This window comes from Oncorhynchus kisutch, linkage group LG19, assembly GCF_002021735.2.
Source record: "Oncorhynchus kisutch isolate 150728-3 linkage group LG19, Okis_V2, whole genome shotgun sequence".
Lineage (NCBI taxonomy): Eukaryota > Metazoa > Chordata > Actinopteri > Salmoniformes > Salmonidae > Oncorhynchus > Oncorhynchus kisutch.
The window spans coordinates 31,856,828-31,871,123 of record NC_034192.2 but is presented as its reverse complement, the minus strand read 5'-3'; the positions used below and the strand labels follow the sequence as shown (position 1 = coordinate 31,871,123).

Here is a 14,296-nt window from a genome sequence, read left to right as displayed (position 1 = left end):
GCTGTCTAAGGCGCTGCGCCACTCTGGAGTGCAAGAGGCAGTCACTGCAGTCCCTGGGTCGAATCGAGGCTGCATCGCATCCAGCCGTGATTGGGAGTCCCATAGGGCGGCGCACAATTGGGCCAGCAATCGTCCAGGCTTGGCCGGGGTAGACCGTCATTGTAAATAAGAATTTGTTCTTAACTGACTGGCCTAGATAAATAAAGGTTAAATACAATTTTAAAAATACATTATATTAGGAAGCAGTAGGAACATACTTTGCTTATGGGCCCATTGTGCGCAGCGGAGGGGATATCAGCAACTGAGGCACAGAGACTTTGTGTAGATGAGAATCTGGAGCTCCTGAGATTCCATCTGAGCCCTGACTCCTCTGAGTGAACAGGCTGCTCTCTGCCTCACACACAAAATGGCCGCCATTCCTCTCCCTCCCTCTACTCTCACAGAGTCTGTGTGCCATCACTCAGTACTGCTGAGGAGAGTAGGGGAGCAGAGTGAAGGGGGGAAGGGAGAACATAAGTGCACTAACATATACACATTCTAGCTCATTGATCACGTTTGTGTTTCCATCTCGGTGATAGCATCTGATTGATCACTTGTGATATACTGTTTGGACATCAGTGATTGGCTGTTTCATGGTGGTAGAGGGGAAACTGCATCTACTGACATAAATCAGTTTGTGTGTGTGACTGTTTCTCCATCGGTTATTTGGCCTACATTGTGTGCCAAACTGCTGATCACACCGCAACAGTTTCCACAACATAACTTTTACACAACACATTCCATGAGTCAAGAACCATCTGAGTGGGTGCGGGGTGGGCTCTCCAGTCCTAGCTTGCTTCTCCTACCACTTGGGACACACACACACACACACACACACACACACACACACACACACACACACGCACACGCACACACACACACACACACACACACACACACACACACACACACACACACACACACACACACACACACACAGTTTTAACAAGGAACAAAAACATGAGAGCTTTCCATGTTGGAAGCCACTGAGGTTATGGGTACATTGGGAACGATCCATTTGGAAAACCTGACTTCTTCTTTGAACCATTATGTGGATGTCACAGGCTCAACACTTCCCACAGAAACGCGGAGCTCCGCTGAGTTGATGTTGCCTGATCTTTTCCTGGCCTGTAGATCCAGATGGAATAGTGTAACACTCCTCTTGTGTTTCCCAGTCTCTACAACCACAACGGTGATCACATAAGATGGACGCCGAAGCGAGGCACAAGGTATCAACGTGTGTATTAGTATAGAGAGTGTGGTCACTTTATGGCCTCGACAACTTGTTCTGGATCGGTTTTTTTTGTTGTTGAGGCACCCGTAAATAGGTCATGTTGAAACTGTTGTAAGGGAAACTGATCTAAAACCAGTTGTTAAGGGCAGAGAGTAGCTACAGTGGTTCTTCCTGTAGGTAGGTAGAGCTCTGCAGCGCTGTGTGTAGATACCCCTGACCCTTTAGCTATAGCTCAGATTCACTAGCCTGTGCCGAGCTGGGCTATTGGTCTCTCTGTGAAAGTCAGACTTTGATGAGGACCTCCGATTGGTTGACTTCGGTGCAGTGTGGTTTTTAGTTTGTGCGCTGTGTGTATTTCGTGGTAGTTTTACTTAGCGTGGTGTGGCTGTGGAATCAAAGACTGTCGAATATTTGTCCTTTTCTTAGTTTGGTGTAAAATGTGTTTTATCCCAAGTAGAGAGTGTGCATTGAGTTTGCTGTGTTTCCCAGACACAATGCCACTTGTAGATCTCCTATAGCTCTATGTGGTCTTTTTCTCATATGCCTTTTCCTGGTGGCCAGAAAAGGAAGGCTTTGAAACAACTGTCCGATTAGAGATTGGACCCAGCTGGCTGAGAGGGCATTGAACAGGAACGTCTAAAGAAGGACTGGAATGTAGTCGACTTTAGAAGGATTGGACAAGAGTTCCCATAGTTGAAGTGGACAGTAGAGTTTAGGAAGCGGTATGAAAGGCTTCCTCCTAGATAAGATGCCTGTTTCATGCATGGTTACAGATGCAGCTCTGACTGACCAGTTAGATTGATCCCTCTGGACATGACCAGTCATCATCTCAGCCACAGGAAGAGATAGTCCTGAATGCAGGAAGTGATTATTCGGACCACAGGAAGTCATAGAGCAGGGAGATGCTAATTTGTGATAAACAAGGCGTCCTCTTTGTCTCTCTAGTCCACAAAAGGAAACCAATCAAAATGGCGGTCCTGCTGGCTCCACTTACCACGCTTTAACCTGGTCTGGTTCTCGTTTGGGATGCTGGCACTGGTCAAGGACTCCTTCGCACTTTGGCACATAAGTAATACCCCCTTTAAAAAATGTGGCTGAACATTTTGGCAAGCTGGACCGCACCACTTCTTAACAACAAAAATCTCTCTCTCCCCTCATCTCTCTCTCCCCTCATCTCTGATCTCTCTCTCTCTCTCCCCTCATCTCTCATCTCTCTCTCTCTCTCCCCTCATCTCTCTCTCTCTCTCCAGCCTGGTTACTTTCCCAGTCCATATGCCTTTGTCCAGTGGGTTTTTAATTGGTTCCAAGCAGAGACCAAAGGAAGGGCAGTCGCTTATTTTTTTTTTTACTGCAGCCAATAACACACACACACACACACACACACATTCTTTTTTACTGCTGCTCATAGAAGGCAGTAAGCTGGATGTGAGACTCTCACGTCCTTTTAACCCCTCGCGTGCCATTCTGTTTCTTCTCTGGCTCTTCAAACGGGGGCACAGCCTTTACCCACAACCCCCTGGTGCTACTGCTTTAGGCCATCAAACAGCTACTGAAATGGTCCAATCACTGAGGGACTGATGTGGATCAAAACCATCAGTAGAAATGCCAGACCTATAAGTGTGTGTGTGTGTGTGTGTGTCTAAGAGGTATGGGAGTTGGTGAGTGTAATCAAGAGCAGGTCTACTCCTTTTCTTCCTCTGCATTTAAACAAAACAACCCTTTGAAGATTTACGCTGCCCATATGGAAATGTTCAACGCTCCGTGTGTGTGTTGTTGTGTAGCCAGCTGTTCCCTTTTACTGTGGTGCCATTATGTTTCATCACATTTACTACATTGTGTTGTGCTGGTGGCCATTGTTTAAATAGTGAGCCAATGTGTTTCAGGCACTTTTATTTCAATTTCCAGCAGACATTTTGAGCAAAATGTTTGTAACATAAAATCGCAGTATCGAATCACAATACATTTCGTATCGGCACCTACAGTACCAGTCAAAAGTTTGGACACACCTACTCATTCCAGGGTTTTTCTTTATTTTGGCTATTTTCTACATTGTAGAATAATAGTGGATACATCGACACTATGAAATAACACATACAGTTGAAGTCGGAAGTTTACATACACCGTAGCCAAATGCATTTAAACTCCGTTTTTTAAAAATCCAAGTAAAGAATTACAGTTTAGATCACCACTTTATTTTAAGAATGTGAAATGTCAGAATAATAGTAGAGAGAATGATTTATTTCAGTATTTGTTTCTTTCATCACATTCCCAGTGGGTCAGAAGTTTACATACACTCAATTAGTATTTGGTAGCATCGCCTTTAAATTGTTTAACTTGGGTCAAACATGTCAGGTAGCCTTCCACAAGCTCCCCACAATAAGTTGGGTGAATTGTGGCCCATCCCTCCTGACAGAGCTGGTGTAACTGAGTCAGGTTTGTAGGCCTTCTTGCTCGCAAACACTTTCAGTTCTGCCCACAAATGTTCTATGGGATTGAGGTCTGGGCTTTGTGATGCCCACTCCAATATCTTTACATTAAGCCATTTTGCCACAACATTGGAAGTATGCTTGGGGTTATTGTCCGTTTGGAAGACCCATTTCCAAAAAGTATACCAATCTTTAACTTCCTGACTGATGTCTTGAGATGTTGCTTCAATATATCCACATAATTCCCCTCCTCATGATGCCATCTATTTTGTGAAGTGCACCAGTCCCTCCTGCAGCAAAGCACCCCCACAACATGATGCTGCCACCCCCGTGCTACACGGTTGGGATGGTGTTCTTCGGCTTGCAAGCCTCACCCTTTTTCCTCCAAACATAACGATGGTCATTATGGCCAAACAGTTCTATTTTTGTTTCATCAGACCAGAGGACATTTCTCCAAAAAGTATGATCTTTGTCCCCATGTGCAGTTGCAAACAGTAAACAATTGTTGGAAAAATTACATTTGTCATGCATAAAGTAATGTCCTAACAGACTTGCCAAAACTATAGTTTTTTAACAAGACATTTGTGGAGTGGTTGAAAAACGAGTTTTAATGACTCCAACCTAAGTGTTTGTAAACTTCCGACTTCAACTGTATGGAATCGCGTAGTAACCAAAAAAGTGTTAAACAAATCAAAATACATTTTATATTTGATATTCTTCAAGGTAGCCACCCTTTGCCTTGATGATAGTTTTGCACACGCTTGGCATTCTCTCAACCAGCTTCATGAGGTAGTCACCTGGAAGGTATTTCAATTAACAGGTGTGCCTTGTTTAATGTTCATTTATGGAATTTCTTTCATTCTTAATGTGTATGAGCCAATGAGTTGTGCTGTGACAAGGTAGGGGTGGTATACAGAAGATAGCCCTATTTGGTAAACGACCAATACCATATTATAGCACGAACAGCTGGAATAAGCAAAGAGAAACGACAGTCCATCATTACTTAAATGACTTGGAAAATTTCTTCAAGTGCAGTCGCAAAAACCATCAAACGCTTTGATGAAACTGGCTCTCATGAGGACCGCCACAGGAAAGGAAGGCCCAGAGTTACCTCTGTTGCAGAGAAGTTCATTAGATTTACCAGCCTCAGAAATTGCAGCCCAAATCAATTCTTCACAGAGTTCAAGTAACAGACACATCTCAACATAAACTGTCCAGAGGAGACTGCGTGAATCAGGCCTTCATGGTCAATTTGCTGCACAGAAACCATTACTAAACGACACCAATAATAAGAATCGACTTGATTGGGCCAAGAAACATGAGCAATGGACATTAGACCGGTGGAGTCCAAATGTGCGATTTTTGGTTCCAACTGCCGTGTCTTTGTGAAAAGCAGAGTAGGTGAATGGATGATCTCTGCATGTGTGGATCCCACTGTGAAGCATGGAGGAAGAGGTGTGATGGTGCTTTGCTGGTGACACTGTCTGTAATCTATTTAGAATTCAAGGTACACTTAACCAGCATGGCTACCACAGCATTCTGCAGTGATACACCATCCCATCTGGTTTGCACTTAGTGGGACAATCATTTGTTTTTCAACAGGACAATGACCCTAAACACACCTCCAGGCTGTATAAGGGCTATTTGACCAAGAAGGAGAGTGATGGAGTACTGCATCAGATGACCTGGCCTCCACAATCACCCGATCTCAACCCAATTGAGATGGTTTGGGATGAATTGGACAGCAGAGTAAAAGAAAAGCAGCCAACAAGTGCTCAGCATATGTGGGAACTCATTCAAGACTGTTGGAAAAGCATTCCTCATGAAGCTGGTTGAGAGAATGGCAAGAGTATGCAAAGCTGTTATCAAGGCAAAGGGTGGTTACTTTGAAGAATCTAAAATATATTTAGTTTTGTTTAACACTTTTTTTGGTTACTGCATTATTCCATATGATTCATTTCATAGTGTTGATGTCTTCACTATTCTACTACAATGTAGAAAATAGTAAAAATGTTTTAAAAAAACTTGAATGAGTAGGTGTGTCCAAACCTTTGAGTGGTCCTGTAGGCATCAGCATAATATTTTATCGTGAGGTCCCCTGGACCGTGTGTGTGTGTGTGTGTGTGTGTACACGCCATCTTCGTTTCTCTGCGTTGTCTGCGGGCTGTGTCTGCTAATCATCAGACCCTGTATCAAAGACCACCAACCGTCACACCAGGGACCAGCAACACACAATAACACAAGCAGTACAGTTCTAAAATGGCCGCTGGTTGTTGACGTATGTATTCTCTCTTTCTCTCCCTCTCCCTGCAGGGCTGGAGGTCCCCCTGAGATGGCCATGGGAACAGGACCCTGGCCCAACCCCCCCACCGAGGCCGAGCAGCTCCAAGCCCTGATGGCCGCAGCCAACGGTGAGTCCAACACTTCTCCATTCATCTCTCTGTTTTTCTATCACTTGTTCCCATCCTCTACCACTCTCTCAAGCCCTCTTTTTTTATGGTCTACCTGCAGACCCATATCACACTCTATCCCTCTCTTTTCGTCATCACCACATGCTTCTGACATTCAATCATTTCCGCTCTCTCGCTCTCTGTGGTGTTGTATAATGGGGGGACAGGGGAAGGTAGGGAGGGGTCAGGGTTTGTTCCTGTTTGGTTAGAGGGCATGAAGCCAGACTCATTGATGTTTCTATGGCCCATTGTACTCACTCACACACACACACACACACGCACACACACACACACACCAGTTCAAAGACTATATCAAATGCTACCAGCAGTACTCCAGATATATACAGTAACTACAGAAACCTGTTTAATGCAATAATATTACAGTCCTGAGTGTTTGCACTGTATACAGTTCCCACACCTGCCAACATATACTGGCAAACAGAACGCAGCACGCAGTGTTAGCACACACACGTGACACAGATACACACAGTGTTAGCACACACACATGACACAGACACACACATAGTGTTAGCACACACACAACACAGACACGCGCAGTGTTAGCACACACACATGACACAGACACGCGCAGTGTTAGCACACACACATGACACACACAGTGTTAGCACACACACATGACACACACAGTGTTAGCACACACACATGACACACGCAGTGTTAGCACACACACATGACACAGACACACGCAGTGTTAGCACACACGCAGTGTTAGCACACACACATGACACAGACACACGCAGTGTTAGCACACAAACACATGTTCTCTTGCCCGTGCAGTGCAAACGATTCAGAGCTCTATGACATCACAGCCCTTCCCTTCCCCCTATGCTTTTTCTGCCGCAGTTACTGCGCGCGCACACACACACACACACACACACACACACACACACACACACACACACACACACACACACACACAGCGAGTGACTCATTCTTGGGCTGTTGCTGCAGATTGCCTTCTAATCGCTCTAGCACAGAAACACATCAGGTTGGCCTTGAGAGCAAGGCCCACCAACACACACACACACACACCTCTGTGTGGTAAGACCTCCAACCACACAGACTCCTGTCATTGTTTCCATTGTTATTATTACCATTGACACATCAAATTAAATCTATTTTTATTTGTCACATGCTTCCTAAAATAGTGTAGACTAGCAGTGGAATGTTTAATTCCGGGTCATTTTCCAACAATGCAGAATTTAACTTAATGAGAAAAAAATAACAATAGAAAAATATGGACACAAGGAATAAATACACAGTGAATAACAATAACATGGCTATATCCAGGGAGTACCAGTACCGAGTCCATGTGCAGTGGTACGAGGTAATTAAGTAGCAGTCTTTTTAGCAGTCTTTGGGGGTAGAAGCTGTTCAGGGTCCTGTTGGTTCCAGACTTGTTACACTGGTACCGCTTGCCATGCTGTAGCCGAGAGAATGGTCTGTGGCTTGGGGTGGCTGAAGTCTTTGACAACTTCTTGGGCCTTCCCTTGACACCACCTGGTATAAAGGTCCTGGATGGCAGGGAGCTAGGCCCCAGTGATGTAGTGGGCTATACCCACCACCCTCTGTGGCGCCTCTTGCGGTCGGATACCTTGCAGTTGCCGTACCAGGCGGTGATGCAGCCAGTCCAAATGAACTTCTTGAGTATCTGAGGGCACATGCTAAATATTTTCTGTCTCCTAAGGGGGAAAAGGCATTTCGTTCCCTCTTCACAACTGTGGACCATGTTAATTCCTTAGTGATGTTGACACCGAGGAACTTTAAGCTCTTGACCCGCTCCACTATCGCCCCGTCAATGTGGGTGGGGGCGTGCTCGCCCCTCCATTTCCTGTGGTCCACGAACAGCTCCTTTGTCTTGCTGATATTGAGGAAGAAATTGTTGTCCTGGTACCACATTGCCAGGTCACTGACCTCCTCCCTATAGGCTGCCTCATCATCATCGGTTATCAGTCCTACCACCGTTTTGTAGTCAGCAAACTTGATGAAGGTGTTGGAGTCGTGCGTGTCCATGCAGTCCTGGGCGAACTGGGAGTACAGCAGGGGACTAAGCACGCACCCCTGAAGTGCGGCCCACTTGTTGATGGTCAGCGTGGAGGATGTGTTGTTGCCTACCCTCACCGACCGAGGGCTGTCCGTTAGTAGGTCCAGGATCCAGTTGCAGAGGGAGGTGTTCAGTCCCAGGGTCCTGAGCTTAGTGATAAGCTTGAAGGACACTATGGTGTTGAACACAGAGCTGTAGTCCATGAATAGCAATCTCACATAGGTGTTCCTCTTGTCCAGGTGGGGGAGGGCAGTGTAGAGTCCAATAGTGATGGTGGCATCTGTGGATCTGGTTTGTCGTTATGTCAATCAGAGTGGGTCCAGAGTGTCTGGGATGATGCTGTTGGTGTGAGCCATGACCAGCCTTTCAAAGCATTTCATGGCTATAGATGCGAGTGCTGCGGGGGATGAGTGCTAAAGATGTGAGTGCTACCTTCTCCCTCAGACACACACACACACACTCCTCCCTCCTAGACGCTGCTCACACACACCGGACATGAGCCTGAGGTTTCCATTCGAAGAGTGATAGAACATTCTGTCTCTGGCTGGATGATGTCTATTGGTCATCACAATGAGGTAGAGGAACCACTCCCTCAGACAGAACCGGAGCAGACGAGTCACGATGACAACTGGAAACAGAGGGATCAGAATGTTATTCAAGGCAGCTAGATGTTTATGCAGTAGTGCCATCAGTTCCTGCTGTTCCTTGACACTACCAAACAGCGGTTGCACAACCAGGATAGCACAGGCAGTTAAAAAGCAGAAACAACGTTGTGGAAGAAGCTATTGTCCCAGATTTTTTTTCTCTGAAGTCTAATTATACTAGCTTGAGTGTGTGTGTGTGAGTGAGCTTGTGTGTGAGCTTGTGTATGTGTGTGTACGCATGTGTGTGTGTGTGTGAGTGAGCTTGTGTGTGTGTGTATAAGCATGTGTGTGTTTACGGCTGCCTGCGCTGTGTGTAGCAGAGCCAGAGAGCAGGGAATAGCGGAGTGTGTGTGTGTGTGTGTCTCTGTAGCTCTGCAATGCAGGGGCTGGGAGAGAATTACGAGCTAGAAGCTACGTCACCCGCACACAGCCAGAGCACATATAATGGAAAAACACACGCACGCACACATTCAGCAATGAACACAGACACACACCATAAATGCAAAATGTTCTCCACCTCGACAAAATGTCAGCACACATTCACCATTTTGTAACACCAGTCTCTCGCTCTGCCTTTCTCTCTTTTTTTTCTCACTCACACTCTTGCAGTCTCTCTCATTTTCAGTCCAATTAGCTTTACATAAGCATGCTAACAGTTTTACCAGAGCAATGAGTGCTGTAGCATATATACAAGTCATAATGGATATGTAACAAACCAGGAGCATCAATGTATATTGCAAGTCATCACTGCAATGTCAGAACACCTTATTCATATGTTCCATCTCTCCCCTCCTCTCCTCCTCCCCGCTCTGCCCCTCTTTCCCCCAGAAGTGAGCGAGGCGACCGCAACCCTGGGGCCGGGCACCATGGGACTAAGCACCCGTTACAGCCCCCAGTTCACCCTGCAGCACGTGCCCGACTACCGTCAGAACGTCTACATCCCTGGCAGCACCGCCACCTTGACCTCCAACCCCCAGCAGCAGCAGCAGCAGCAGCAGCAGCAGATGGCAGCCCAACATCAGGCCCTGCAGGCCCAGCCCTCTGAGGCCGCCCCTCAGCCTGAACCCCCCAAGGCTGCCCAGACCCCCGCCTCCAAGAAGAAGTCCACCAAGAAGGAGAAGAAGTAGGATGGGTGGAGGATGGATAGATATGGAAAATACGATGAGAAAAGAGAAAACCGACCCGATGAGGACTGAAATCCCCCCCCTCCCCACCCCCTACGTCTCCTCTCAATGCGTTTACTCTAACCAGGGTCTGGATTCTATTGGTCAAGCTCATATGATAACACAAAATATAGAGATGTTTGCGAATGTTTGTCTTTGGGCTCTTGAATCTGGAAGGCATTGAAGGTTTAAGAGCGAAAAGCGTTGACATTTTGTTTTTGTTTTCTTTCTGAAAGCTATCTAGAAACAGTTGTTTTTGTTTTCTTGCTGAAAGCTATCTAGAAACAGTTGTTTTTGTTTTCTTGCTGAAAGCTATCTAGAAACAGTTGTTTTTGTTTTCTTGCTGAAAGCTATCTAGAAACAGTTGTTTTTGTTTTCTTGCTGAAAGCTATCTAGAAACAGTTGTTTTTGTTTTCTTGCTGAAAGCTATCTAGAAACAGTTGTTTTTGTTTTCTTGCTGAAAGCTATCTAGAAACAGTTGTTTTTTTTGGAAAGTCTATGTTCTAAAAAAACAAAACAAGTATTATCAGTATTTGCAGATACGGAAGACTGGGGGTTCAGGGGGGATTGTGTTTTGGTTGAATCAATACATTTGGATGCACTTCAGACACAACAGATTGAGTGTAAACAACTTTGCTCAGATAACAAGGATTTGCCCAGTGATGTATTCACAGGTGGATATTTTAACGATGTTCCATAAAATGTTTCATGTTGGATTATAATTATAATTCCTTATTTTCCTGAGACTGAAAGTAGATCCTTGTTTGAGTATAGTAGATTGCCATGATAAGATTCCTATATAGGATCAGCCTTATAGGATCCTACACCACAGCTCTTTAGGACACGGGGAATGGGCATTCCATTGTACTGGTACAGTAGTATTCCGATCTGCATGTCCCTATGTGTTCAAACCACAGACCTTCCAGAAGATTCAACTATGCATTGAATTAGTGTTGCAATGAGGACGACCACCTTAAAAAAATACAGGTCGACAAATGCCCTCGTAGCATTTACCTGATGTGGTATCTAAAAACTATAAATATTATTTTGTAAGCGTAGTTAAATGGTAAGATTTGAATCTTTCACTGTTTTTATGACCTGAGCATGAACCCTATTAGAAAAGTAGCACCGAGGAGGAGGGGCATGTTATAGTACTATCAGCCCTATTTTCTGGCTTGTTGGCATAGTAGGCGCTGCTCCCCTTTTAAAACTACCCAGATGGGTATAGAGACCCTCCTGCTGTCCACCCATGCACCTCTATCCCCTCCTCAACCAGATGATGTGCCCTCCCCTCACTGGATGTCCCACTTTGAGAGCCAGACCATAGAGATGCACTGTTCATACTATAAAGATAAAGATGAGACGTAGGGTAAAAATAACTTCAAAGTAGAGATCTTTTCACGGCGTGCTTAGGAGTTAGACACTTCTTAGGCCGCTAGAGTCTAGATTGAGTGTTCATCCCTTGCTACCTACCCTGAAGTGCCGATGACTATATTTCTTGATGTGGGAAGTGTTTTTTGATGACTCAGCAGTATAAGATAAGTATGAAGTCTTTTCTTTGCCGCCAGTCCATCCGTCTGTCCGGCAACTAGCTGGACACCACTGCATGAAGAGGCAGCTTGCAGGCTGGGTTCAAGGGGGAGTGGAGAGCGGTGGGCTGAGTGGTACGACGTCTGGGTTTGTACAATTAGATTGACGGGGAGGGGAGGCAATGACCTTGGCTCTACTCACTGAATGTACACAGGCCCCACTGTTGACCCTCCCTCCTAGTCCACCCCGAAACGTCCTCTAACGCACTGACCCAGGTTAGAGGTCAACAGAGCCAAGCACATCCCTCCATGTCACAGAGGAGATACCACTTCAGAAGCAGGGAGGAGGGACAGAGTTAGCTCTTCGCTGTATCTATCCCCTCAGTATAAATGCATTCGGGCAACGCTAACCTCAGACTCTCCCCTTGCTTCCATCCCTCCACCCCCTGGTCCTGTGAAGGCTCTCCCCTTGCTTCCATCCCTCCACCCCCTGGTCCTGTGAAGGCTCTCCCCTTGCTTCCATCCCTCCACCCCCTGGTCCTGTGAAGGCTCTCCCCTTGCTTCCATCCCTCCACCCCCTGGTCCTGTGAAGGCTCTCCCCTTGCTTCCATCCCTCCACCCCCTGGTCCTGTGAGGGCTCTTCCCCTCTGTAAATAAACACTAGTCCTGTCGATGGTATGAGCCAATTGTTTGTATAGTACGGACCACATCCAGAATTTTCAAACTAAAAGTCCTCTCTCCTCAAGGCGTGGCTTACTGGAATGTGTTGTATTTTGTTTTTCAAGAAAAATAAGAAAACCACAACGGGGGAAGAAAAAAAAAACGATCTCTGAAATGTTCTTCAACAGTTTGTGTTGCAATGTAGTAACTAAGCACCATGAAGGCCAACTAACTAACTCTTCAGTGTAAATATAAAGAAAGTTGCTAATAACTTTAGACGATAAGTAAACAGAGTGACACACACGTAGACTAGTTAACTTGTGATATGTGTTGCGCATATTATTGTGTTCATTTTCTCTCTCTATTTTACTACCCTGTAAAAGAAACTAAACAAAAAAAATTATATTGAAAAAAATGTTTCTATCCTTCTGTAACTTTTTTGTCTGTGTTTTATCTTGTGCATTTGCGCAAGAATGCCTCTCTGTCCATATGAGCAAAAATTATTATAAATATTATGTGTGTGTGTACGTCCGTCCGCTGCTGAATTAATCCTCTCTCGTGCGGTAATATCTTTCTTATGAAATGTTTAGACCTCCTACGCTCCTCCCGGTGTTTAGTCTCTTCATTTTTATGCTAATATTTATATTGCCGTTTTATTTTCTCTTGAACACTGACATTTCAAATAAAAGGCTCTGAAATCATTAAACGCTCACCTTCCGTCTTTTCTAAACATCCGTCTTGGTTTGTACGGTAACTAAAATACAATCACTTTATTTTCCCCAAGGGAACTTAAAGATGGGGTCTTTTGTTTTGTATAGAATCACAATACAAAAAGTCAACACAATTCACAGTGCAGAACGATACAGTATTCAAGACAAACACAAAGTCCCTATGAATATAATTGGGTTCCTTGAGTGGTGCGGCAGTCTAAGGCACTGCATCTCAGTGCTAGAGATGTCACGACAGACCCTGGTTTGAGCCCGGGCTGTATCACAACCAACCGTGATCAGGAGTCCCATAGGGCGGCACACAATTGGCCCAGTGTCATCCGGGTTAGGGGAGGGTTTGGCCGGGGTAGGCCGTCACTGTAAACATGAATTTCCAGATCTTAAATTGTAGCATAATCACGTATCATGACTATAGATGGGCCTAGCCAAGAAATTACAGTACATCAAATGAGTAAGAATTCCAGTCTTTTGTTTGCTAGGCGTTTTAAGTGGCAGTAGTTCTGCATCAGTTCACTGAGGGGTTGTAGTGTTGCTCCATTTTAACTGAGGCCCACATCCACCAAGCTTCATCAGCACCACGCTCTCCCACAATCCTCTGCTCCCAGCAGACTCCGCTCCCTCCCACGCCCGTTTGAAGTATCTTCTGCGGTGTGAATACGGAGGGAAATGGGATGAGGGGAGGGTGAAAGAGACGGTGTTTCCTCAGCAGAAATGCGTTATTCTCCTACAGCCTTCCAAGTGCATGTGGACACACATTATGCAATACATATCTGTAGACTCATTTGGGGATTTAAATGAATCACATTCCATACGTATGTAGGGCAATCTATGGAACTATGCAGAACAGTATACAGAAATGTGTGGGGAGAAGGTAAAATGTTGAGCTTTTAGGTACATTATCCCAGTGCTATATAACCACTACACTTTTACACTAGGCTACACAATTCTACGTAATTGTTGAACTACTTTAGTATCACAGTGATATAATTAAGCAATAAGGCACGAGGGGGTGGGGTATATGGACAATATACCACAGCTAAAGGCTGTTCTTAGATACAGCCCGTAGCCCTGTCCTTGAGCTGTTCTTGTCTACTAATGTTCTGTATTATGTCGTGTTTTGTGTGGACCTCAGGAAGAGTAGCTGCTGCTTTTGCAACAGCTAAAGGGGATCCTAATAAAATACCAAATACTGGAAATATAACACAAACCCGCGAGGTGCCTTACTGCGACTATAAACTGTTCACCAACGTATTTAGAGCAGCAACAATAACCGTTTTGTCAGCCAATCAGCATTCAAGGCTCGAACCACCCAATACAGAATCAGTAATACGATAACATATCACGGCTTCTTCTTGACC

At 45.2% G+C, this 14,296-nt stretch overlaps 1 protein-coding gene across 45 annotated transcripts in view; it reads left to right on the top strand.

The window, feature by feature from the left end:
* The window catches only part of LOC109864681 (protocadherin gamma-C5), a 186,029-nt gene extending 173,118 nt beyond the window's left edge, over positions 1 to 12,911 (top strand). For 26 of the 45 annotated variants that reach the window (XM_031798539.1, XM_031798534.1, XM_031798559.1 and 23 more), the window contains exons 3-4: positions 6,013 to 6,110; positions 9,687 to 12,911. In XM_031798539.1, coding sequence (XP_031654399.1) covers positions 6,013 to 6,110; positions 9,687 to 9,985 — 397 coding nt within the window. In that variant the 3' untranslated portion in view covers positions 9,986 to 12,911. The remainder of the gene's footprint in view (positions 1 to 6,012; positions 6,111 to 9,686) is intronic. The other 19 variants (XM_031798544.1, XM_031798542.1, XM_031798531.1 and 16 more) reach the window with 1 other exon arrangement.
* Positions 12,912 to 14,296: the final 1,385 nt, after the last annotated feature.